This window comes from Mastomys coucha, unplaced genomic scaffold (assembly GCF_008632895.1).
Source record: "Mastomys coucha isolate ucsf_1 unplaced genomic scaffold, UCSF_Mcou_1 pScaffold15, whole genome shotgun sequence".
In the NCBI taxonomy this organism is placed as follows: domain Eukaryota; kingdom Metazoa; phylum Chordata; class Mammalia; order Rodentia; family Muridae; genus Mastomys; species Mastomys coucha.
In genome coordinates this window covers 24,880,355-24,906,332 of record NW_022196897.1, presented here as the reverse complement: position 1 = coordinate 24,906,332, position 25,978 = coordinate 24,880,355, and the positions used below count along the sequence as shown (strand labels likewise).

General features: G+C 38.3%; 2 protein-coding genes and 2 pseudogenes across 3 annotated transcripts; 2 read left to right on the top strand and 2 right to left on the bottom strand.

Annotated features, from left to right (window-relative positions):
* Positions 1-239: 239 nt before the first annotated feature.
* On the bottom strand, positions 240-879 carry LOC116090085 (annotated as a pseudogene). The gene has a single exon (XR_004118547.1). The product of XR_004118547.1 is annotated as a ras-related protein Rap-1b pseudogene (transcript).
* Positions 880-9,576: 8,697 nt separating this feature from the next.
* On the top strand, positions 9,577-10,554 carry LOC116090083 (olfactory receptor 1L1-like). The gene has a single exon (XM_031370048.1). The coding sequence runs from the start codon at positions 9,577-9,579 to the stop codon at positions 10,552-10,554; it is 978 nt and encodes a 325-aa protein (XP_031225908.1).
* A 1,934-nt stretch (positions 10,555-12,488) lies between these two features.
* Positions 12,489-14,304, top strand: LOC116090082 (annotated as a pseudogene).
* A 7,851-nt stretch (positions 14,305-22,155) lies between these two features.
* Positions 22,156-23,130, bottom strand: LOC116091620 (olfactory receptor 1J4-like). Its single transcript, XM_031373192.1, has one exon. The coding sequence runs from the start codon at positions 23,128-23,130 to the stop codon at positions 22,156-22,158; it is 975 nt and encodes a 324-aa protein (XP_031229052.1).
* Positions 23,131-25,978: the final 2,848 nt, after the last annotated feature.

The following is a 25,978-nucleotide window of genomic DNA, read 5'->3' as shown; positions in this document are numbered from 1 at the left end:
ATGTACAACATTGGTGGATGAAGAATGTCTCTTAGCAGTAATACTGGATGTAGCCTTTGGTTTTATCAGCTGCATATTCTAGAGCTATTATATAAGTAAAAATCTCTGGTGGTACTGGAAAGTGATTAGAATGTGCAAACTGACAGAGTAGCTTTCATCTGCCTTGTACAGGGTGCCACCACAGGAAAGTCCATTAAGATGTTGATAGGGTTAAAGTTGGAGTGCTGACACTGTTGAATTGGGCAACACTTCTTCAGGCCTGGCTCAGAGCTACAATGCATTCAGTACATTAAAGCAGCTGACACGCTGACTTTTTGCGGGCCTTCCCAGGCACTGGAGTTTTTCTGTTAATTTGCTGCGCTAGGTCATAAAAGATCTCATTAACATTTATTTTGGACTTTGCAGAGGATTCTAAGAATGCACAGTTGTTCCACTGTCTTGCTAGGTTCCGACCTTGTTCCTTTCCTACAACTCTTTCATCTTCCAAGTCGCATTTATTACCAACCAAAATCATTGGAACTTCATCAGTGTCTTTAACCCGAAGGATCTGTTCTCTTAGATCTTGTAAGTCATTAAATGTGGACTGTGCTGTGATGGAGTAAACCAGAGCAAAGCCTTGTCCGTTCTTCATGTACAGATCTCACATGGCTGTGAACTGTTCTGTTCCTGCAGTATCCAAGATTTCAAGCATACACTGCTGTGCATCTACTTCAACTTGCTTTCTATAAGAATCTTCTATCGTAGGATCATATTTTTCAATAAAAATTCCTTGAACAAACTGTACAGTCAGAGCCAACTTCCCAACACCTCCTGAGTCGAGAACGACTAGCTTATATTCACGCATGATGCACACCTGTTACAAGTAGTACCTCTCCCGCTGTCACCAGGTCTCCTCTGTCACCCTGCATTCCCTTCGGGTCTCTGCCGCCGCCGCCGTCGCCGCCGCCACCGCCGCCGCTCCGGCTGCTCGAATTTGCTTCTTTTTGTTCTAGAGCTTTCAGATGTGCTATCAAATTGCTGGTGTGTGTGCTCCACAGTTTCTTTTTGGAGGCACTTAAAACTATGAATTCTCCTCTTACGACTGCTTTCATTCTGTCCCATAAGTTTGGGTATGTTGTGGTTTCATTTTCATTAAACTCTAGAAAGTCTTTAATTTCTTTCTTTATTTCTTCCTTGATAAGCTTCCATGTGTATGAGAGCATTCTATTGTTTATGTTGTTTTTGAGGAGCAGCCTTAGTCCATGGTGATCTGATAGGATGCAAGGAATTATTTCAATTTCCTTTTATCTGTTGAGGCCTGATTTGCGACCAATTATATGGTCAATCTTGGAGAAGGTACCATGAGGTGTTGAGAAGAAAGTATATCCTTTTGTTTTAGGATAAAAAGTTCTATAGATATCTGTTAAATCCATCTGTTTCATAACTTCTGTTAGTCTCACTGTGCTCTTGTTTAGTTTCTGTTTCCATGATCTGTCCGTTGCAAAGAGTGGGGTATTGAAATCTCACACTATTATTGTGTGCTGTGTAATGTGTGCTTTGAGCTTTAGTAAAGTTTCTTTTATGAATGTAGATGCTCTTGCATTTAGAGCATAGAGGTTCAGAATTGAGAGTTCATCTTGGTAGATCATACCTTTGAAGAGTATGAAGTGTTCCTCCTTATCTTTTTTGATCACTTTAGGATGAAAGTCAATTTTATTCAATATTAGAATGGCTACTTCAGCTTTTTTCTTGGGACCATTGGCTTGGAGAATTGTTTCCCAGCCTTTTATTTTGAGGTAGTGTCTCTCTTTGTTACTGAGGTGGATTTCCTGTATGAAACAAAATGTTGGGTCCTTTTTATGTACCCAATCTGATAGTCTATGTGTTTTTATGGGAATTGAGTCCATTGATATTAATAGATATTAAGGAAAAGTAATTGTTGCTTCCTGTTATTTTTGTTGTTAGAGTTGGAATTCCATTCGTGTGGCTATCTTCTTTTAGTTTTGTTGGAAGGTTACTTTTTTGCTTTTTCAGGGATGTAGTTCCCCTCCTTGTGTTGGAGTTTTTCATTTATTACTCTTTGAAGGGCTGGATTTGTCGAAATATATTGTGTGAATTTGGTTTTGTCATGGAATACTTTGGTTTCTCCATCTATGGTAATTGAGAGTTTTACTGGGTATAGTAGCCTGGGCTGGCATTTGTGTCCTCTTAGGTTCTGGATGACATCAACCCAGGATCTTCTGGCTTTCATAGTCTCTGGCAAGAAGTCTGGTGTAATTATGATAGGTCTGCTTTTATATGTTACTTGACCTTTTTCCCTCACTGCTTTTAATATTCTTTCTTAGTTTTGTGTATTTGGTGTTTTGTAGAAGAAGTAGAAGAAATAGAAGCAGAAGCAGTAGAAGAAAGAATGTAAGAGCAGAAGAATGGTAAAAAGTGCTGTAACATGCTGTCTTCTAGACATGGAGAAGTTACTGTACTTATAAACTAACAACAGCTAGAGATACGGTGGAAGATCAACCCAGTAAACATTTAGCATAGATAAGATGAATCAACTGAGTGACTATTAGTAGTTGCCGGGTGAGTTTGGGAACGAAACTTTTTTGAAGATGAAGTCACTAGTAGATCTCCTGTACACCCGTGGGTGCCAGCTCATTGATGTACACTTGGACCATACTCACTGGACTTAGTGGATTATAAAAAGTGAAAGACATCAAGATAGGAGGGAATGTGTTGAGTGAGACATAGGGATAATTAGAAGGGGAAGTAGGTAGTAGACATTTTTCTTTGTATATACATATTAAATTCTCAAGAATAAAGAAAATGCTATTATTCTTTTTAAAAAAGCCACTTACTGACAATGAAATTCAGAAGTCCACCATTATGGTCACTCCTGTACCCTTGCTGAAATGAGACAAACATATAAACGCATATATTAATGACAGCAACATCATTCAGAGCCACTTTGTGGTAGTACGGATTGATTTCCAGAGTGGTTGCACCCATTTGCAATCCCACTAGCAATGGAGGAGTGTTCCTTTTTCTCCACATCCTTGACAACATGTGCTGTCACCTGAGGTTTTGATCTTAGCCATTCTGATTGGTGTAAGGTAGAATCTCAGGGTCATTTTGATTTGCATTTCCCTGATCCCTAAGGACTTTGAACATTTCTTTAAGTGTTTCTCAGCCATTCAAGATTCCTTTGTTGTGAATTCTGTGTTTACTTCTATACACCATTTTTGATTGTGTTGTTTGTTTTTGTTTTAGCTTCTTGAGTTCTTTATATATTTTGGATATTAGCCCGCAATTGGATGTGGGGGCTAGTGAAGAATTTTTTAACAGTTAAAAATCTGGATTCTTATAAGATTCATTAGCTGAGATTAGAGCCTTATAATACTATTCAGCCTTTTTTTCCATCTTTATCCTTTCACCATCCCCCAATCTATTGAAATTTATTTGTGGAGGAACAGTGTTATTTTCTTTGATAATTTCTATTCTTGAGTTATCTTTCATTCCTACATTTCAACACTGGTTATGAGTTTGGACTATGCATTTGTCTTAGGTGAAATTTCTGTAAGAGTCACAGGTAGTCTTTTTTTATAAGAGAGCTCCAGCATAGATGTGTGGTGGTCTCAGCAAAGCATGAGATGTTTCGCTGTCACTTTTCTTTTGACTTTAGCAGCTGTTTGTGTACATTAGAGTAGTTTATTACAACAGAAATCAAATCAACCTAGAGCTGTGGGCAGAGTATGGACTGGTTTGGAGGGGGATGAAATTTTCTAAATTCTAGGAGTGTTATTTAGAGTGATTCCTGTGAAATTACTCATATTATTACTTCATCTGAGCACAATTGAAACCTCCTGGGGTTAGTAGAATCCCAGAATGGGCGTATGTCACATGAGCTTGCTTCATTGCAGTGACCTGTCCTTTAGAAAAGCTCTTGTGGAAAGTGATAAAAATGGGATTTTATGGGAGGAGTATATATCTGTCTAGACATTTATATTAGTGTACGATGTTAGATATAGAGGATAAATGAGGCTAATGTTATATTCCCTGTTTTAAAGTAAGTGGGAATGAAACAGCTAGAAAGAAATTATATTAATTTTTCAGAAAGTAGTTTGATATTTGTACCAAGAAGACCAAAGACAGTAAAATGAGGTACAATATTAGAGTCAAGAGATAAGATGAAGGAATTATCAGTTATACCAGCAATGTGCTTTGAAGTGAAGAATGAATGTTGATATGGAGTAAGTAATGATGGAATAAAGTAGAGTATGGATGGTAAAACATTTCATCATGCTTGGATCCCAGAAGTATGTGACAGAAGTTGTAATTCATTTTGTGAGCATTTGGAGGGTCTATTTTTGAGACAATAACAAAAGAAAATTTTAGTTATACATCACAGAATCAGCCACTGTGAATCATCAGAAGAGTTCTGAACAATAATGTCCCAAAGAGATCCCTTGAATAATGTTCAGATATCAACAGAACAGTAGAGATATATTATGTCTGATGATGCCTTCATAAAAAGAGAGCATAAGCCAATTGAGTTAAATGGAGATCCTCCCACTGTTCCTCCTCTATGACTCTAGCTATTCTCAAAGCACTGGATATGTATTGAAAGATTAGGGTTTTTTTTTATTAGATATTTTCTTTATTTACATTTCTGTAATATCCTCTTTCCTGGTTTCCCCTCTGGAAAAAACTCTGTTCCCTCTCCCCTCCCCCTGCTCACCAACCCACCCTCTCTTGATTCTTGGCCCTGACATTCCCCTACACTGGGGCATAGAACCCTGACAGGACCAAGGGCCTCTCCTTCATTGATGACCGACTAGGCCATCCTCTGCTACATACGCAGCTGGAGTCATGAGTCCCACCATGTGTACGCTTTGGTTAGTGGTTTATTCCCTGGGAGCTCTGGAGGTACTAGTTAGTTCATATTTTTGTTCATCCTAAGGAGCTGCAAACCCTTCAACTCTGTGGGTCCTTTCTCTAGCTCCTTCATTGGGGACCCGGTGCTCAGTCCAATGAATGGCTGTAAGCCTCTACTTCTATATTAGTCAGGCACTGGCAAAGCCTCATAGAAGACAGCTATATGAGGCTCCTGTCAGCCAGAACTTGCTGGCAACCACAATAGTGTCTGGGTTTGGTGATTGAATATGGGAAGGATTCTCAGTTATGGCAATCTCTGGATTGTCCTTCCTTCAGTCTCTGCTCAATACTTTGTCTCTGCAACTCCTTCCATGGTTATTTTGTCCCCCTTCTAAGGAGGACTGAAGTATCCACACACTGGTCTTCCTTCTTCTTGAGTTTCTTGTGATTTGTGGATTGTATCTTGGGTATTCTAAGCTTCTGGGCTAATATCCACTTATCAGTGAGCACATACCATGTGTATTCTTTTGTGATTGGGTTACCTCACTCAGGATAATATTTTCCAGATCCATCCATTTCCCTAAGAATTTCATAAATTTATTTTTTTAATAGCTGAGTAGTACTCCATTGTGTAAATGTACCATACTTTCTGTATCCATTCCTCTGTTGAGGGACATTTAGGTTGTTTCCAGCTTCTGGCTATTATAAATAAGGCTGCTATGAGCATTTTTTTTGCAGGTGGTGGCAACAGTTGTTTATATAGATATTATTTTTTTAAATTATCTACTTATTTATTTACATCTCAAATGCTGCTCACCCTCTCAGCAGTTCACCCTAACAGAGTTCCTACTCCCTCCCCCTTCCCCTTCCCCTCTGAAAGGGTGGCCCCCTTGGGTATCCTCTCTGCAGGGTTAGGTGCATCTTCTCCCACTGCTGCCAGACAGGGTAGCCTTATGTATGCTCTTTGGTTGGTGGCTTAGGCTCTGAGAGCTACAAAGGGACAAGGTTAATTGACTTTTGGTCTTCATATGAAGCTCCTATTCCCTTTAGGGCCTTCAATCCTTATACAAACTCTTCCATAAGTAGTCCTAACCTGAGTCCAATGTTTGGCCATAGGAGTCTGAATCTGTTTCAGTCATCTGCTGGGTAGACCTTCTCAAAGAACAGTTATGCTAGGCTCCTGTCTGCAAGCACAACAGAGTATCATTAATAATGTAAGGGATTGGTGCTGAGATCAGATATTCTTAAGTGTGTTTCCAGGGATTCTATTTTTCCCTTTTCATGTTTGTTTAGTTATTAACTTGAGATGTTACAGTGCTGTCCATATGGTTCTGGCTTCCTGTCTGTCTGTTTGTCCATCCTTCCATCCTGCCATCTATCTGTCTGTCTCACTGCCTCATCCTCTTTCTACCCAGGTTTCCTGAGTGGAACCTATTGAGCTCAGGATCTGATGAACATGATGATGAATCTGTAAAGTAGAGACAGTACCAAGATGAATACATGAAACTGGCTCACAAGAACTGTATTACTGCTTCTTAATTTTCCTGATATTAGTGAGTACTATAACATGATCTTACATTAGAAAATAGTTTTGCTCTGTTTAAAATAAAACAGATACTTTGTTATTACATTTTTATCTTAATAAGGGACAAACAACAGTTTGCCAGCTTTTTTCTTGATCATTTACCCTGTCCTCATGGAGGGAGGGAGTTCATATTTTTTTCTTCTTGTACTTTCTTTCATTCCCATCTACACCTCCATGTTCACATTTGCGTGGCTCTATTTTGAAAGAGTCATTGTATCACGATAACTTATAGTTTGAACTCCATTCACTGACATGGAAAGATAAAGGAAGAAATGAAGACAAAAGAGGAAACATAAAATGTAAGTTTTCTTGAACATTCCAAGTTCAACTGTATAGAATTATGTATTATGTATTAATTAAAGATGGCCTGAATGCATGAATTAAAGGATATAGGAAAACAAAAGTCCAAACAAGCAAATGGGCATGAACCTAGGAAAAATGTGAGAAAAGCTTTCATGCAGTGAGATGAGCATCTTTCTGATGAAATGCAATATAAGCATTTCCTGATATTTAATAGTTTAAAATGCAAATCATTTTTTAAGTTATTCAAAATGATGCCTAACTAATGGACTTGTCCATATGATCTTTGTGTTTGATTTCCTTGTGGTAGAAGCAGTCACCTCAATGAATCAGCTATAGTTGAGATGGCTTTGCTGCTGCATTTTTATCTGTTTTTTTTTTCTTTTTACTCTGTCTGTTTAGGGATCTCAATGAAACAGAGGGCAAAATACACAACACTAAGTAAAAAATGAAAAATCATTATCAAATGTAACAGTGGATTTTTAAGAGAAAAAGTATCAATATGATTACCACATGTTTAGCACACAATCAAAGATTCGCAGTGGAAGAGGTTACCTTCCAGGAAAAGACTCTATGCTGGAAGTAGCCAGGCCAGGAGGAAGGTGAGTAAAAAGGAAGAATGGGGAAAAGCTGTGGATATGCATGCTGACTACAGTACAAATCCACCAGGCACTGTATGTGCACTTTTCTCTTCTCCCTACTTTAAAGTTCAGACCTTGATATTATCTTATACCAATGGAAACTTGAAAATTTTCTCTAAATTGAGAAAGTTATGGCTATTAATTTGTGTGTTATATCTCAGAGAAAGCCCTCAATTTTAGTTGGGGCAAGTAGAATATTGGCAAGAGTTCCATGTGTTCATTTAGCAAATTTTATCATTCCTGGGGCAGCATTGATAAATATATATATATATATATGTGTGTGTGTGTGTGTGTGTGTGTGTGTGTGTGTGTGTGTATATGTGTATATACATATGCATATATGTATATATATATATCATGATAAATGGACAATAGCCATCTATAACATGCAATGTGACGGCACAAAAATGACAAACAAGCAGCATAGAAGAAAATGCCCAATATTTAAAAGACTGTGTAACTGACACAAGAAGAAACCAATCATTCAAGCTATATAGGTTAATACAAGACTACATGTTCTCAATTTCACCTTTCTTTATAGCTAAATAAAATTCAACTGTGAATGCATATGGCAGTTTTACTAACCCTTAATTTTTATGGATATTTAGACTGTTTCCATCTATTTGCTATTGTGAATAGAGCAGCAAGAAGAATGGATGTGTAGGAACCTCTGTGGTAGGATTTAGAATCTTTTGGATATACAGCTGAGACCATAATGAAACCAAAACTGTGCTCACTAAAGAAAAAATTTTAAATAAAATTTAAAACTTAAAAATGTGTAGTTCTAGAATTGTTCCCATACTAAAACGGTATGGAACAATAAAGGAAAAATAGAACAATGAACTCATGAGAAAAAGAATAAGTTTCAGGAACTTATTTCAGGATTTCAGGAACAAGATAAGTGTCAATTTTAGGAATATAAATACAAGGCATACCTGAAAAAGTAAGACAGAAATATAAGTCAAAGAGGCATAAGACCCAATTGCCAAGGTTTTTCAAACACATACGAAGGAGAAAATTAAGAAACTTTTTTTATGAGAAATATTTTTTATGAGAAACTTCTTCAGAATTGAAGATTAAATTTAGATTTAATCTTTAGATTAAAACATCCTCGTATTGGCTTCTCATGGGATTACTGCTACATAAAGCAATATTATAGAATTCAGAGATACATAGGATAAACCTTTTAACATAATACTAGGAAGAACTTTTGAAAAGGAATGGAAGGCTGACTAGAAGAAACTTATTAAAACTGATTTTAGATAAATAAAAAGTTATAGTTTTAACTGTCAGGTACTAATTCTTGTAACATGAAAATATTCTTGACATTCAAAGTCTGAGAATGTCTGCTACCATTGTTGTATTATTTCAAGTTTTATGAATGAAACAGATAAAAAAATCAAAGGGCTAAAATTGTTATTAAAAATTAAGTAAAGGGGAAGAGTGAAATATTCTAAAAAGATAGTTTTTAACTTTTTTAAAAGAAGACTAAAAGAGATCTTAAATTGATTACACCCAAGTGTCAAGTGTATATGTATAAGATGGCAGCATATTGTTCAGAGACATAAAAGTACAGACCACTGAGAAGCTCAGACTAAATAGATATAGACCTATTATATTACTAAAATGTCTTTATTTGTACAGCAGCATTAAAAGGTTGGTATACCTCTTGACCCATTTATACTATAATTTTACTTGAAGAGATGTGAGGATCAAATTCTATGGGGAAAATAGTCACTAATAAATCAAAGCTTATCTTACATCTATTCATTTCCTGAGTAAGTTTAGTTGATTTAATGCAACACAGTTATCAGAAGAACAAAACTGAATTTCTTTTTTTTCCTTTGGTAATTTTTTATTAGATATTTTCTTTGTTTACATGTCATATGCCATGTTACATGTCCTTTCCCAGTTTCCCCTCTGAAAAAAATAAAAAAAATAAAATAAAATAAAAATAAAAAAATAAAACAAACCGATGCTCAAAGTTAGAACAAGATCTTCACTTCAGAGGGTTGCTTCACATTTTGTCTTTTTAAATGTTTATACAGATTATTAATTAAAAAGCACAGGTTTCACAAGCTACCCAGTTACTTTATCTGTGATGCAGATGCCTGTGATATGGCAGGGCATTGACATCATTCTCCTCCTTTCCCAGCTCTGATCTTCTTCCCTCTTTACAGGTGATGCAGACCATGATTTATGGCTACCAAAAACAGGACAGAAGTGACTGAATTTGTGTTGTTGGGATTGTCCAGCCAGCCAGAGATGCAGCCAGTTATTTTTGGAGTTGTCCTTATCATGTACCTGATGGCAGTTTTGGGCAATACCCTACTAGTACTTGTTGCTTGCTCAGACCCCAAGCTTCAGACCCCCATGTACTTCCTTCTCAGCCAGCTTTCCTTGATTGACATATCTTTAACAACCATCATTGTTCCCCAGATGCTGGTGCACACACTCTCTGTAAATAGAACCATTTCCTATAACTGCTGCATGACACAGCTCTTTTCCTTTATGACAGTGGGCAGCATGGAAGTTCACTTGCTTGGTGCAATGGCATATGATCGCTATGTTGCCATCTGTGACCCTTTAAGATACTCTGCCATTGTCAGCCATAGCCTCTGTTTGAGAATAACATTGACCTCATTGGTGGTGGTCAGCCTTAATAGTCTCCTGTACAGTTTGTTGGTCACTCGTTTAACCTTCTGTGGCAACAAGGTCACCCACTTCTTCTGTGACATCACTCCTCTGCTGAAGCTCTCCTGTACTCGACCAGTGGTCAATGAAATGTTAATCTTCACTGAGGGTGTAGCTGTGGTGGTAAGCCCCTTCTTCTTTATTTTTGGCTCCTATGTTCGCATAGGTATTGCTATAGCCCACATGCACTCAGTTGCTGCCCTGAAGAAAGCTCTGTCCACTTGTAGCTCTCATGTTCTGGTTGTGATGTTTCTCTTTGGTTCTTTAGTTCACATGTACCTCAAGCCATCATCCAGCTACAATCTAGAACAAGATCGCCAGGTTGCCATCTTTTACACGCTCATTTCTCCCATGTTAAATCCACTAATCTACAGCCTCAGGAACCAGGAAGTTAAAGGAGCTCTATGGAGACTTTTTAGGAAACTGCATCTCAGGCAGCTTCCAGCCTGGATTTTGGGCAAAGCATGCCAGCAAATCTCCTGAGAAGCAAGGGTTAGTCTGATAACACTGCAGATAAGTGAAAGGGTTACTTAGTAGTGTCTATGAGTCATATTACTATGGAATAATTTTTACTATCAATGCTTCTTTAGTTGGATTAGGAACTTGTGAGTAAATGGACTCTTTTGACTCATGGAAAATCAATCTTATCTCAGTGGAACTGAGAATATTCTTTAAACTCACTAAGCCTAATTTTACTTGTTTACCCTGTAACTTAGAGAAAAATAAGTTAACTGTTATCAAAATCAGTGTGGTATAAAGAACTGCCATTGTTTTAGTGATTTTTTTCAAATACTGTCTTCAGAGAGAAACCAATGTGAATTATAAGTGTTATTCATAAAGTGGATTTTGCATAAATTATGGAATAGGGAACAGTTTCTGAATATTTTCACAATATCATTTCTAGAATCTCTTCTCTCATTGTAATGCAATTCAACAAATGTTTATAGTAAATCAAATTTTCTTTTTTTTATTTGCAAAGTATATTTGTTTTTTTTTTAGATATTTTCTTTATTTACATGTAAATTTCTCCATTCCCAGTTTCCCCTCCAAAAAACAAACAAACAAACAAAAACAACAAAAACAAACCCCTGTTGCCTCCCCCTTCCCCATGCCTGCCACCCCGCCCTCTCCCACTTTCTGGCCCTGGCATTCCCCTACACTGGGGCACAGAACCTTCACAGGGCCGAGGTCCTCTCCTCCTATTGATGATCGAATTTGCAATCCTCTACTATACACATGCTGCCAGAACAATCAGACCCCTCCATGTGCAGTCCTTGGTTGGTGGTTGAGACCCTGGGAGCTCTGAGGGTACTAGTTAGTTCATATTGTTGTTCGTCCTAAGGAGCTGCAAACCCCTCAGCTCCATTGGTCCTTTCTCTAACTCCTTCACTGGGGACCCTGTACTCAAATTTTCAATTTTTATCCATTAGCTGTTCCATAGAGTTTAGTATATGTCACTGATATCAGAAAGCCATAATGTATACATGCAGGGAACATGTGACTATTGGTTTCTCAGCCCCAACCAATCATCTCATTAGAAAACAAACAGGGCAACAGAAGTAAACTGTACCTCATGCCATGTCCTTCATTTCATGCCCCATACTCTTCTGCTTTCCTGAAGGTCTGTTGGTACTAGAGACACCAGGTAAGCCCCTCTTCCAAGCCAGTGCCCACTAACACCTGTGAAAACACCCCCAAAGAGAGGTAAATTGTACCCCATACCTTATCTGCTATCTTCTGCCCTACAGTTCTGTCTACTTTACTCAATTACTGCCAGCATGAGAAAAAAATATTCCTCTAAAACACAACACCTTGGACTCCATTTCAAGCCTACACCTGCTTCCCTGGAGGCCTACTGGCACGAGAGACTCCAGGCCATGCTAGTACTAGGGATCCCAGAGGCAAGGTTAGCACCCAAATCTCCAGAGGCCTCAGAGGAACAAAAAGCCCAGGGGAGATCCCTACTGCACCTGAAGACTAGCTAGTCACCTGAACTCCAGGCCACTCAAGCCAGGAGTCAAAGGAAACAGAAACCAAAGGGAAAGTGATCCAAAAAATAGCCATACAACAAAGATAAACTTAGAAATCAGCATCTAAATCTATAATAACTGCAAAACCCAGATGGCTAAAGGCCAGTGTAAAAACAAAACCAACAACAGCCAGGGTAATATGACACCACCTGAGCCCTTATTAGAGCAAGCCCTGCATATCCCAACACAGCTGAAGCACAAGAAAATGATGTTAGGTGTTAAATGTGGAGGCAGCTCTCTGGCATTTGTGTGGTCTCATTGTCAGTGCAGCCAAGTCTACATGCAAGCAACCACGTCTAAGGGACCTGCAGTTGCATTGATCTTGGCACCACCTACTCTTGCGTGGGTGTCTTCCAGCATGGAAAGGTGGAAATAATTGTCAATGACCAGGATAACTGCACCATGCCAAGCTATGTTGCTTTCACTGACACAGAACAATTAATTCAGCATGCAGCCAAGAATCAGGTTGCAATGAACCCCACCAACACAATTTTTGATGCTAAACATCTGATCAGACATAGGTTTGATGATGCTGTTGTTCAGTCTGATATGAAGCACTGGCCCTTCATGGTGATGAATGATGCAGGCAGGCCCACGGACCAAGTCGAATACAAAGTGGAGACAAAAAATTTCTAACTAGAGGAAGTGTCCTCAGTGGTCTGACAAAGATGAAGGAAATTGCAGAAGCTTACCTTGGAAAGACTGTTACCAATGCTGCGGTCACAGTGCCAGCTTACTTTAATGACTCTCAGAAACAGGCAACAAAAGATGTTGGAACTATTGCTGGCCTCAGTGTACTTTGAATTATCAATGACCCAACTGCTGCTGCTATTGCTTATGTCTTAGATAAGAAGGTCAGAGCTGAAAGGAATGTGCTGAGTTTTGACTTGGGAGGTGGCATTTTTGATGTGTCAATCCTCACTACTGAGGATGGAATTTTTGAAGTCAAATCAACAGCTGGAGACACCTACTTGGGTGGAGAAGACTTTGACAACCAAACTGTCAACCATTTCATTGCTGAGGTTAAGCAAAAACATAAGAAGGACATCAGTGAGAACAAGAACTTCCTATGAGCGGGCCAAGCTCACCCTCTCCTCCAGCACCCAGGCCAGTATTGAGATTGATACTCTCTATGAGGGAATTGACTTCTATACTCCATCACCTGGGCTTGATTTGAAGAATTGAATGCTGACCTGTTCTGTGGCACACTGGACCCTTTAGAGAAGGCCCTTTGAGATGCCAAACTAGACAAATCACAGATCTATGATATTTTCTTGGTGGTTGATTCTACCAGAATCCTCAAGATTCAAAAATTTCTGCAAGACTTCTTCAATGGAAAAAAATTGAATGCTAGCATTAATCTCGATGAAGCTCTTGCCTAATGGTACAGCTGTCCAGATAGCCATTTTATCTGGAGACAAGTCTGAGAATGTTCAGGGTTTGCTGGTCTTTGATGTCACACCTCTTTCCCTTGGTATTGAAACTGCTGGTGGAGTCATGACTGTGCTCATCAAGCACAATACCACCATTTCCACCAAGCAGACACAGACTTCCACCACCTACTCTGACAACCAGCCAGGTGTACTCATTCAGGTGTATGAAGGTGAAAGGACTATGACTAAGGACAACAACCTGCTTGGGAAGTTTGAGTTCACAGACATACCTCCACCACCCCATGTGGTTCCTCAGATTGAGGTTACTTTTGACATTGATGACAATGGCATCCTCAAATTTTTGCTTTAAATAAGAGCTCAGGAAAGAGAACAAGATAATCATCACCAATGACAAGGGCCATTTGAGTAAGGAGGATATTGAGTGCACAAAGCACACTGAGAAGTACAAAGCTGAGGATGAGAAGCAAAGAGACAAGGTCTACAAGAATTCACTGGAGTCCTATGCCTTCAACATGAAAGCAACAGTTGAAGATGAGAAACTTCAAAGCAAGATCAATGATGAGGATAAACAGAAGATTCTTGACAAGTGCAATGAAATCATCAGCTTGTTGGATAAGAACCAGACTGTAGAGAAGAAAGAATTTGAGCATAAGCAGAATGAACTGGAGAAAGTCTGCAACCCAATCATTACCAAGCTGTACCAGAGTGCTGGTGGCATGCCTGGATGAATGCCTGGTGGCTTCCCTGGTGGAGGAGCTCCTCCATCTGGTGGCGTTTCTTCAGGCCCCACCATTGAAGAGGTGGATTAAGTCAGTCCAAGTACAGGGTGTAGCATTGTTCCATAGGGACCCAAAACAAGTAACATGGAATAATAAATCAATTTAAATTGGCACAAAAAAGAAAATGACCTTAAATCTAATCTTATAAAGATGATAGAGGCATTTAAATGGGAAATGAATAAATACCTTAAAGAAATATAAGAAAATACAATCAAACAGAAGAAGAAATGAACAAAACTGCTCAAGACCTGAAAATGGAAATAGAAACAATAAGGAAAACAGAACTTTAGAGCATCTAAGAGATGGAAAAGCTAAGTAAGAAAACAGAAATTATACATACAAGCATCCACAACAGAATACAACAGCTGGAAGAAAAATCTCTGGTGTAGAAGAAACTATAGAAGAAATCGATATGTTGGTCAGAGAAAATATTAAATCTAAGGAGTTCCTTACATAAAACATCCAGGAAATCTAAGACACTATGATTAGATCAAATCTAAGAATAATAAGAATAGGAGAAGATTCCAACCTCAAAGGTCCAGAAAACATTTTCAACAAAGTCATAGGAGAAATTTTCCCCAACCTATAAATGTACAAGTTTACAAAGTACTAAGTATATTGGGCCAGAAAAGAAAAACCTTCCATAACATAATAATCAAAACACTAGTGCTACAGAAGAAATAAAGAATATTAAAACCTGCAGGGAATAAAGCCCAAGAAACATAGAAATCTAGACTTAGCAGAATTACACATGATTTCTCAACAGAGTTTATAAAAGGTAGAAGGGCCTGGAGAGATGTTTTCAGCTTCTAAGCAACTATAGATGTCAACCTCGACTTCTATACCCAGCAAGCATCTCAATCACAATAGATGGAGAAGACAAGGTATTCTAAGACAAAACTAAATTTAAACAATATGTATCCATAAATCAGTCTACAGAAAATACTAGAAGGGAAACTTCAACCCAAGGAGATTAACTACAACCCAAGAAAGCACAGGAAATAAATAATTCCAAGAAGAAGGAAGCCCAAAATGAGGATACTTCGTTCCTTCTTTAAAGGGGGAACAAAATACCTATGGAAGGAGTTGTAGAGGCTAACTTTGGAGCAGAGACTAAAGGAAGGACAATTCAGAGACTGCTCCAACTGGAAATCCTACCCATATTCAGTCATCAAATCTAGACACTATTGTGGATGCCAACAAGTGCGGATGACAGGAACCTGAGATAGCTGTCTCCTGAGAGGCTCTGACAGTACACAACTAATACAGAAATAGAGACTTACAGCCAACCATTGGACTGAGTACAGGCTCCACAGTGAAGGAGCTAGAGAAAGGACCCAAGGATCTGATGGGTTTGCAGCCCCTTAGCATGAACAACAATATGAACTAACTAGTACCCTCAGAGCTCCTGGGGACTAAACTCCAACCAAAGAGTACACATGGGGGAACTCATGGCTCCAGCAGCATGAATATAGCAGAGGATGGCCAAGTCAGTCATCAATAGGAGGAGAGGCCCTTGACCCTGTGAAGTTTCTATGCCCCAGTGTAGGGGAATGCCAGGGCCAGGAAGTGGGAGAGGGTGGGGTGGTGAGCAGCGGGAGGTGGGAGGGAACAGGGAATTGTTTTACTTTTTTTTTTATTTTCTTATTTTATTTTATTTTTATTTTTTCTTTTGGAGGGGAACCTAGGAAAAGAGATATTGTAAATGAAGAAAACATCTAATAAAAAAAAACTATAAAAAAATTCTATACCATAAAAAAACCAAAGTAAGGGAAGTACACACACACACACACACACACACACACACACACACACTAACAGCAACATCAAAATAGTAGAAGTTAACACTTGCTAGTCATTAATATCTCTTAACATTAATGGACTCAATTCACCAATAAAACCACAGAGGCTAACAGAATGGATATGTAAAAAGGATTCATCATTCTGCTGCATACAAGAAACATACTTCAGCAACAAAGATAGACATTATTTTAGGTAAGGGGCTGGTAAAAGATTTTCCAAGCAAATGTTCCCAAGAAATAATCTGGAGTAGTCATTCCAATAAAATAGACTTTTAAAGTAAAAGAGATGGAAAGGACAGTTAATATTCATCAAAAGAAAAATACACCAAGATGACATCTCAATTTGAAACATCTGTGCCCAAAATGTAAGAGCATCCATGCTTGTAAAAGAAACATTTACTAAAGCTTAAATAATTCATCAAAACCCATATAACAATAGACTTCAATACCCCACTAATCAACATGTCATCAAGACAGAAACTAAACAGAGAAATAATGAAACTAATAGACATTATAAATCAAATGGACTTAACAAATATCTATAGAACATTTTCCCCAAACACAAAAGAATATACAATCTTCTCAGCACCTCACAGAGTTTTTCCAAAACTGACCATATACTATGTCACAAAACAAGTTCCAATAGATATAAGAGAATTGAAATAACTGTGTGTATGTTAGACCACTATGGATTAAATTGGACTTCAACAACAGCAGACACACCAGAAAGCCTACAAACTCATGTAAACGAAACAACTCTCTACTTAATGACCACTGGTTCAGTGAAGAAATAAAGAATGAAATTAAAGATTTTGTAGAATTCCATGAGAATGAAGGCAGAACATACCCAAACACAATGAAAGCAGTGCTAAGAGGAGAGTTCATACCAGTAAGTGGCTTTATATTGAAATCAGAGAGATTTTAAAACTAGCAACTTAACAGCACATCTGAAAACTCTAGAAGAAAAAGAAGCATACACACCCAAGAGGAGTAGATGGCAGGAAATAATCAAACTCAGAGCTGAAATCAATCAATTAGATACAAAGAGAACAATACAAAAGAATCAATAAAACCAAGATTTTTTTTGAGAAGATCAACAGGATAGATAAATCCTTAGCCAAACTAACTAAAAGATGGATAGAGATTATAAAAAGTAACAAAATCAGAAATCAAAAGGGAGGACATAATAAACAAGAAAATCTAAAGAACCATTAGATCTTACTTTAAAAATCTGTATGCCACAAAATTGGAAAATCTAAATGAAATGGATGCTTTTCTTGATAAATACCACTTGCTAAAGTTAAATGAAGATCAGATAAATAATTTGAGTAGACCTATAACTTCTAAGGAAATAGAAGTGCTCATTAAAAGTCTACCACCCCCACAAAAGCTTAGGACCAGATGGTTTTTGCTTAGAATTATAACAGACTTTCAAAGAAGAGCCAATACCAATATACTGCAAACTATTTCACCAAAGAGTTCCTATAGCTGATGTGCAACTTCAGTAAAGTGGCTGGATGTAAAATTAACTCAAAGAAATCAATCTGTAGCCCTCCTCTATACAATGATAAATGGGCTGAAAAGAAATTAAGGAAATAAGCCCTCTCACAATCATCACAAATAATATAAAATATATTGGTTTAACTCTAACCAAGCAAGTTAAAGATCTGTATGACAAGAATGTCAAGATCCTGAAGGAAGAAATCAAAGATGACCTCAGAAGATGGAAAGATCTCTCATGCTCATGGATAGGTAGAATTAAGAGAGTGAAAGTGTCCATCTTACCAAAAGCAATCTACAGAGTCAAAGCAATTACCATCAATATTCAAAAACAATTTTTACAGATTTTGAAACAGCAGATCTCAACTTAATACAGAAAAACAAAATATCCAGCAAAGCCAAAACAATTCTGAACAATAGAAGAGCTTCTGGAGAATCACTGATCCTGAACCCAATTTGAACAACAGAGCAATAGTGATAAAAACTGCATGGCATTGGTACAGAAACAGACAGATAGATCAATAGAATAGAACTGAATGGCCAGAAATAAGCCCACATACCTGTGGATATTTGTTTTTGACAAAGAGGCCAAAACTATACAGTGGAAAAGATAAAGCTTTTTAAACAAATGATGATGCTCTAGCTGACAGTCTTCTTCATGTAGGCAAATTGACACATACATATCACCTTGCACAAAGTTCAAGTCCAAGTGGATCAAGGACTGCAACCTAAGATACTGATTTTAATAGAAGTGAAAGTGGGAAATAACCCTGCATGTATTGGCACAAGAGAAAATTTCCTGAACAGAATACCAGTGGCTCAGACTATAAGATCTACAATTGATAATGGGACCTCTTCACACTGAAAATGCTTTGTAAGGCAAAGGACACTGTCAATAGGACGAAATGACGGCCTACATATTGGGAAAAGATCTTCATTATCCCTACATCTGATAGATGGTATATATCCAGCAAATGCTGGTGAGAAAGGGGAAAACTCTTCCATTCCAAGTGGATTTTCAAACTTGTACAACCATTTTGGAAATCAATCTGGTGTTTTCTCACCAGAAAATTGGAAATAGTTCTACCTGAAGTCCCAGCTATACCATTACTGGGTATATACTCAAAAGATGCTCTACCATATCATAAGGACAAGTGTTCCACTATGTGCATAGTACATATTATTATTATTAAAAATACTATTATTATTAGCCAGAAACTGGAAGCAACCTAAATATACCTTAGCCAAAGAATGGATACGGAAATTGTGGTTCATTTACACAACAGAATGAACCACAACTATTCAAACTATTCAGCTATTAAAAACAACTATATCATGAATTTTATGGGCAAACAGATGGAACTAGAAAATATCATCCTGAGTAAGATAACACAGACTCAAAGGGGTATGCATTGTATATGCTCATCTATAAGTGAATATTAGCCAAAAAGTATGAAATACCCATGATATAACCCAAAAAGTGTAAGGAGTTAAACAAGAAGGAAGGCCTAAGTAAGGATGCTTCAATCTTACTAAGAAGCAGGAACAACATAGTCATGGAAGGCAGAGGGAGGCTCCTAGGTGAGAGATGGGAAGGGGAGGGTAGTAGTGTCAGGTATGGGAAGAGACAGGAGAATGAATGGAAATATGTAGCTACCAGGGGTGAGGTGTGAGGGGAACCTCTAGAAAGTCCTAGAGATTTGTGGTAAGGGAGGATCCCATGACTCAATGTGGATGACCTTAGGCAAAATGCCCAACAGTGTGATGTGGAACCTAAAGAGACCACCTACAGTAGTCAGACAGGACCCCAGTGGAGGGATGGGGACACCAATGCCCTTCTTACATAACTTTTGACCCCAAATCACTCCTGTCTAAAAGAAATGCAGGGACAAAGATGAAGCAGATACTGAAGGAATAGCTGACCAGTGATCTGTCCAACTTGGGAACTATCCTATGGACAATTCCTGACACTTTTACTGATTGCATACAGGAACCTAGCATGCCTATCCTTTGAGAGGATCTACCCAGAGGTGGATTGAGACAGATGCAGATACTCACAGCCAAGCCCTGGGACATGATTAGGGACACTTATGGAAAAATTAGTGGAAAGTAAGAATGAAGTAACTGAAGGGATGGCAAACACATAGGAAGACCAACAGTGTCAGCTAACCTGGATTCCTGGGAGCTCCCAGAGGTTGAACCACCAACAAAGAGCATACATAGATTGATACAAGACCCCTAGAACATATGTAGCAGAGGGCTGTCATGTCTGGCCTCAGTGGGAGAGGATGCATCTAATCCTACAGAGACTTGATGCCCCAGGGTTGGGGGGGATACCCAGGGTTGGGGCCCCCTTTCAGAGGAAAAGTGGAGGTGCGATGGGTAGAGCTCTGGGAGGGTAGACTTGGGGGGGCAGCATTTGGGATGTAAATAAATAAAATACTTAGTAGAAAAGAAAACAAAAGGAAAGATCTGAAAAGCATTTTGACATCAGACATGGAGCTGCCGAGTTTGGAGTTGGCCCTGCTGGTTTTTGGTCTTCCTTTGGTCTAGTATTTCTTTACTATGTTCCCTTTCCTCCCTACTGGAATGGTAATGTATATCCTGTGCCAATATATGTTGGAATTATGTGATCTGCTTTTTCCATTTTAATTTTAGAGGGGTTATAGTTAAGAGATACCCTATAGGTGAATCTTAGTGTGGGGCCATGAAAAGCAGTCTATTGTTTTAGTTGAGCGGGTCTTAACTTCCAGTGGCCCAGTAAAAGATTGCACAAAGGACAGAAACAGTGGAGACACATTCCCAGACACAGATGGCTGATTCCACGAGTCCTCCAACTCCATTAGCCTGTGCTATGCTGCAAGCTTCCAGCATTCTGGCTGGACTCCACCCCCAGTCATTTGATCACAGACAGATAGCCCAGCCCACCTTATAAGGGGTGGTTTGCCCCCTCCCTCTGTCTTCTCTTCTCTCTCTCTTCTTATCTTTACTTTCTCCTCCTCCCTTCCCCCTCTCTCCATGTGGCCATGGCAGGTTTCCAGCGTTGGACCAAGAACTTTCATGTGTCCCTTTGCACCCGCTGTGCCTGAAACACAGTGCAGCTGCTTCCTTCTCCTGCCCCCTCTCTCCCTTTGGCTCTGGGGCCCCCAATTGTTCTCAGCTCCTCCGAGGTGTCCAGCGTAGCCTGTGATTCACAAGGGGCTAGAACCGGGGTCCTTGGCCTCCGTGAGGCCCAAGGACTCCCTCAGCTGTCCCCCTCCCCCAACCCCCCCGCTCCCCGCTCCGCCATCTCCAAGGACTGATAGACAGATGCCCATCCGGTGGCCTGGAACAGAGTGCATGAACAGACACTCATGTCTGTGGCCCAGAGTTTCGGACTCTGGCAGGACGTGAGTCATTCTGTCCAATCCCTTTTGTTCCCCCACTGCCCAGCTGTGCCCTGGTGCTTGGTGGCAGGGCAGCAGAGCTTGCGCTTGGTTCTCCACCTGCAGCTGAGGCAGTGAGTGAAAGGCCCCACATCTTAGGAGACACTTTGAACTTTGCCCTTTAACACAAGTTTGAGACTGTTCTAGACTAAATAGACTGTTGAAGTTGGACTAAATGTATTTTGCATTATGATATGGCTACAAGCCTATGGGGGTGAGGGAGTGCAATGTTGATGGTTTGAATAAAAATAGTCCGCATAGGACCATAAGAAATGGCCCTATTAGGAGGTATGACCTTGGAATAGTGCCTTTGTTGGAAGAAGGGTGTGACTAGGAGGAAGGCATTGAGGTCTCAGAAATTCAGGCCTGGTCAGTGTGTCACTGCCATTTCCTGCTGCGAAGGGATCCAGATGTAAACTCTCAGCTACCTCTTCAGCACCATGCATGCCTTTATGTTGCCGTGCTTCCATCTACAACAATACAGACTAAACCTCTGAACTGTCAGGCAGCACCAATTACATTTTTTTCTTTTTATCTATGGCAAGTTTTACTGACTATAAAACCCAAACTCGACCACTCTTCTTAGTATTGGAGCTATGGTGAAGCTATTTATTCAATCTCTGTTAGTGACTCCTTGGATGGTACAAATGAAAGATAAAAATGGAACAATTCAGGCACAATAAGCATTGAAATTATTCTTAGGAGTTGAGAGATTTATTGAAGTTGGAGTTTATAATATATATGTACACACATACACACATATATAACTTTAGAGAGGTTTAATTTTTATGATGTCTTTAAAATTCATTATTATGAATAAGAGTTATTATTATGAATAAGACACATTGACTTGTGTCTATCAGGCAGTATATGACCCAATGTCACTAAAATTATCAAATATCTGTAATCCAACCTGCCATGCTATGACTTTGCTTGTTACCTAGTTCATATGCTATACACAAAAGCCTTTAGGATTAGTGATCTTATAATGTCTTGACAATTCCAATGAGAAGGGGGCCCAGAATAATTTATTTCTGAAGTAATTTTGTTCCTAATCCAACCATGAGAGAGCTGACAGAAAAGATTAGTATATAGAGATATGATTTATATCCTTTATTAAAAGTATACCTCAGCTCTTGAAGTGAACCCTTGGCTTACATGAATTTGTTTCTCATTCTTTGTTTGTCTGAGAGCCAGGCTGAAGTATGGAGTTTCCTAAAAAGCCTCCATAGAGCTCCTTTAACATCTTGGTTCCTAAGGCTGTAGATTAGTGGATTTAACATAGGGGAGATGAGTGTGTAGAATATGGCAACCTGGCGATCTTGGTCTAAGTCATAGCTGGACGATGGCTTAAGGTACATTCTAGCCAAAGAGCCAAAAAGGAGCAGGACAACCAGAATATGGGAGCTACAGGTAGACAGAGCTTTTCTCAGGGCAGCAAAGGAGTGCATGTGGGCCAAGGCAATACCTATTCGAACATAAGAACCCCAAATGAAGAAGAAGGGACTGCCCACCACAGCTACACCCTCAGTGAAGATTAACATTTCGTTGACCACTGGTCGAGTACAGGAGAGCTTCAGCAGAGGAGTGATGTCACAGAAGAAGTGGGTGACCTTGTTGCCACAGAAGGTTAAACGAGTGACCAACAAACTGTACAGGAGACTATTAAGGCTGACCACCACCCATGAGGTCAATGTTATTCTCAGACAGAGGCTATGGCTGACAATGGCAGAGTATCTTAAAGGGTCACAGATGGCAACATAGCGGTCATATGCCATTGCACCCAGCAAGTAGACTTCCATGCTGCCCACTGCCATAAAGAAAAATAATTGTGTCATGCAACGATTATAGGAAATGCTTCGATCCACAGAGAGTGTGTGCACCAGCATCTGAGGAATAGTGATGGTTGTTAAAGATATGTCAATCAAGGAAAGCTGACTGAGAAGGAAGTACATGGGTGTCTGAAGCTTGGGGTCTGAGCAAGCAACAAGTACTAGTAGGGTATTGCCCAAAACTGCCATCAGGTACATGATAAGGACAATTCCAAAAATAACTGGCTGCATCTCTGGCTTGCTGGACAATCCCAATAGCACAAAATCACTCACTTTTGTCTTGTTTTTACTGGCCATAAGTCACAGTCTACATCACCTGCAAAGAGCAATGATCAGAGTTGGAAAATAGAACAATGTCAAGGCTTAAGCACATCTCATATTCTTCACCATAAGTCAGTCAGTCATTGGAACAGGATTCTGCCCCTAACTTTCAGCATTAAGAAACTTTGTTCTTTTGGTAATAGTGTTCCATTAAGACAACCAACATAACCAAGGTGGAGAGTTAGAAGTACCTATAATATTTCTGACATCACTAATAGCTATATTTTCATGAAAGCAGTATCTCCAGCATGTGGAATTCTCAAATCTTTTTATAAGTCAGGTTTTCACCATAAATAGAATTATACATAAATACAAGCATGATGACTTTCTATGGTTCTGTACAAATACAGACATTTTGTTGAACTAATATACTTTGATATGGATAAAAATAATGGTAGAGTTAATATAACTGGAAGAACATATAATTAAAGGGGTCCTTACCCTAAGTTTGCCTAACTCCATGTTTAGTCTCAACCTTTCAAGGGTCTGTACTACTATGCATCTGAACAATATGCTATGAGTTTATCCATGTATTTGTGTTAAATTATCAATTAAAGATATCTTTTGGCCTACTACTACATGGGATAAAGTAGTAGTTCTATTAGGAACTTCACATTTTCCTTTCCTCAACCTTTGACAATTATTTTAATTTTATAAAATTATTATTATTTTTATTTCATATGCATTGATGTTTTGCCTACATGCATATCTGTATAAGGCTTTTAGATTCCCTATAACTGGAGTTACATATAGGTGTGACCTACAATGTGGGTGCTAGGAATTGAACCTGGGTCCTCTGGAAGAGCATCCAGTGTTCCTAACTGCTGAAGCATTACTCCTTCCCCTATTTTAGTTCTTTGAGGCATGGTTTTCACTGACTTTTTTCCATTTATAGTCTTGAAATTTTCAGTAGTATAATAATGGTAGCAAATTTTCTTGAACTTTGAGTTTTAAGAATATTTTCATCATATATAAACTCATATCTGATAACTAAAAGTGTTACTTTTAAAAGTTCATCTCCTATGGTCAAGTTGGCTTTATTCTAGTGGTACAGGGATGGTTCTACATGAGTCAATAAATGTAGTAAACCGTATACGTGGATTTAAAAACAAAAGCATGTAATCATCTCAAATATGACAAAAATGGCCTTTGTCAAAATCTAACATGCTTTCATGGGAAAAGTTCTAGAGAAAATAGGACTGGAAAGAACATATCCCACCATAATAAAGGCTATATATTTCACCACCACAATAAACACTTCATATGACAACCATTATCATCTTAAATAGTAAAAACAATTGAAGCAATCCCATTAAAATCAGGAAGAAAACAGTATCACCACTCATTTTCAACATATTACTTGAAGCATCAGCTAAAACAGTAAGACAAGGGAAGAAAACTAAATGTTTACAAGTAGGAAATAAAGAAGTCAAGTTATTCTTATTTGCAGGTGATAGTACATATAAGAGATCTCAAAAATTCCACCAGACAACTTCTAGAAATGGTCAACCATTTAGCAATGAATACAAAGTCAGATTATAAAAATCAGTAGACATTCTATGCACCAATAACAAACACACTGTGAAAGAGTTCATGGACATACTGCTTATTAACAATACCCTTAAAAATTAAAACATCTATGAATAAACATACTCAATGTCTACTATGAAAATTTAAATCCATGAATAAAGAGATTGAGGAAAAGTCTAGAAGTAGCTGAGATCTCCCATACTTATGGATTGGCAGTGTTAATATTGTGAAAAATCATTTAAAATGATCATTCTACGAAAAGCCATTTATAGATTTCCTGAAATCCAAATAAAAATCTTTGATATTCTTCACAGAACAAATTTTAAAATAATTTTTTATCTGAGATCACTTTTAAAAATAAAAATTTAAAACTACAAACAATTAAAGAATGCTGAAATCAGGAGAAACAGTCTTCCCTAGGAAAGAGCACACCAAATGATTTTCCAATGCCAAATGGTCAGCCCTGAAAACATATGTACAAGTAACATTGTGTTGACTGATATGTTGTATTTATGTATCTAGGAATCTATGTTTACATTTATATTACATATTTATTTATATTGAAAGGAAAAAAAAAGAGGGCTGGAGAGATGGCTCAGCAGTTAAGAGCACTAACTGCTCTTCCAGAGGTCCTGAGTTCAATTCCCAACAACCACATGGTGGCTCACAACCATTTGAAATGGGATCTGATGCCTTCTTCATGTGTGTCAGAAGACAGGTACAGTGTACTCATATAAAATAAATCTTAAAAAAGGAAAAGAAGCCATAAACCTGATAGAGAGCAAGGGACACATGAGTCTCAATGGAGGGGAGGGAAGGAGGAAATAATATTATAATCTTGGAAAATGAAAAATTATTTTTTAAAAGAAATTTGCTTCCAGCCAGATAGCTGTTTCTTGGTGTTTTATTTTATTAGATTAATTTTCATTTCCATCCTACTTTTTCATTGGAGATGTTTTCAGTAGGTGTGTGAAGAATAAATTCGGGAAGTTTTAATCTGAAGATGTGTACTTCTTTTTAATTCTGAGAAACATTCTCATAAACATTTTTTGAACTTTCTTCTTACATTATTTTTTCCTAAGCTCTTATAGGTGGCCCTCACTTCTCCTTAATTAATATCTTTTTTCTTCAAATTTGCTACCTCATTGTCTTTCATGTCTGTGTCCTAGATTATATTCTTTTAATTCACAGTTGATATTTATTTTGTTCTCAAAAATCATATGTTGTCTCATGATTTCATACTCTCATTTCTTTCTTTACTGCTCAAGGTAGTTCAGTGTGGGTGCACTTCTGA

Coding starts and splice junctions, on each gene's coding strand:
- LOC116090083 (XM_031370048.1), top strand. CDS start 9,577: ATGGCTACCAAAAACAGGACAGAAGTGACTGAATTTGTGTTGTTGGGA.
- LOC116091620 (XM_031373192.1), bottom strand. CDS start 23,130: ATGGCCAGTAAAAACAAGACAAAAGTGAGTGATTTTGTGCTATTGGGA.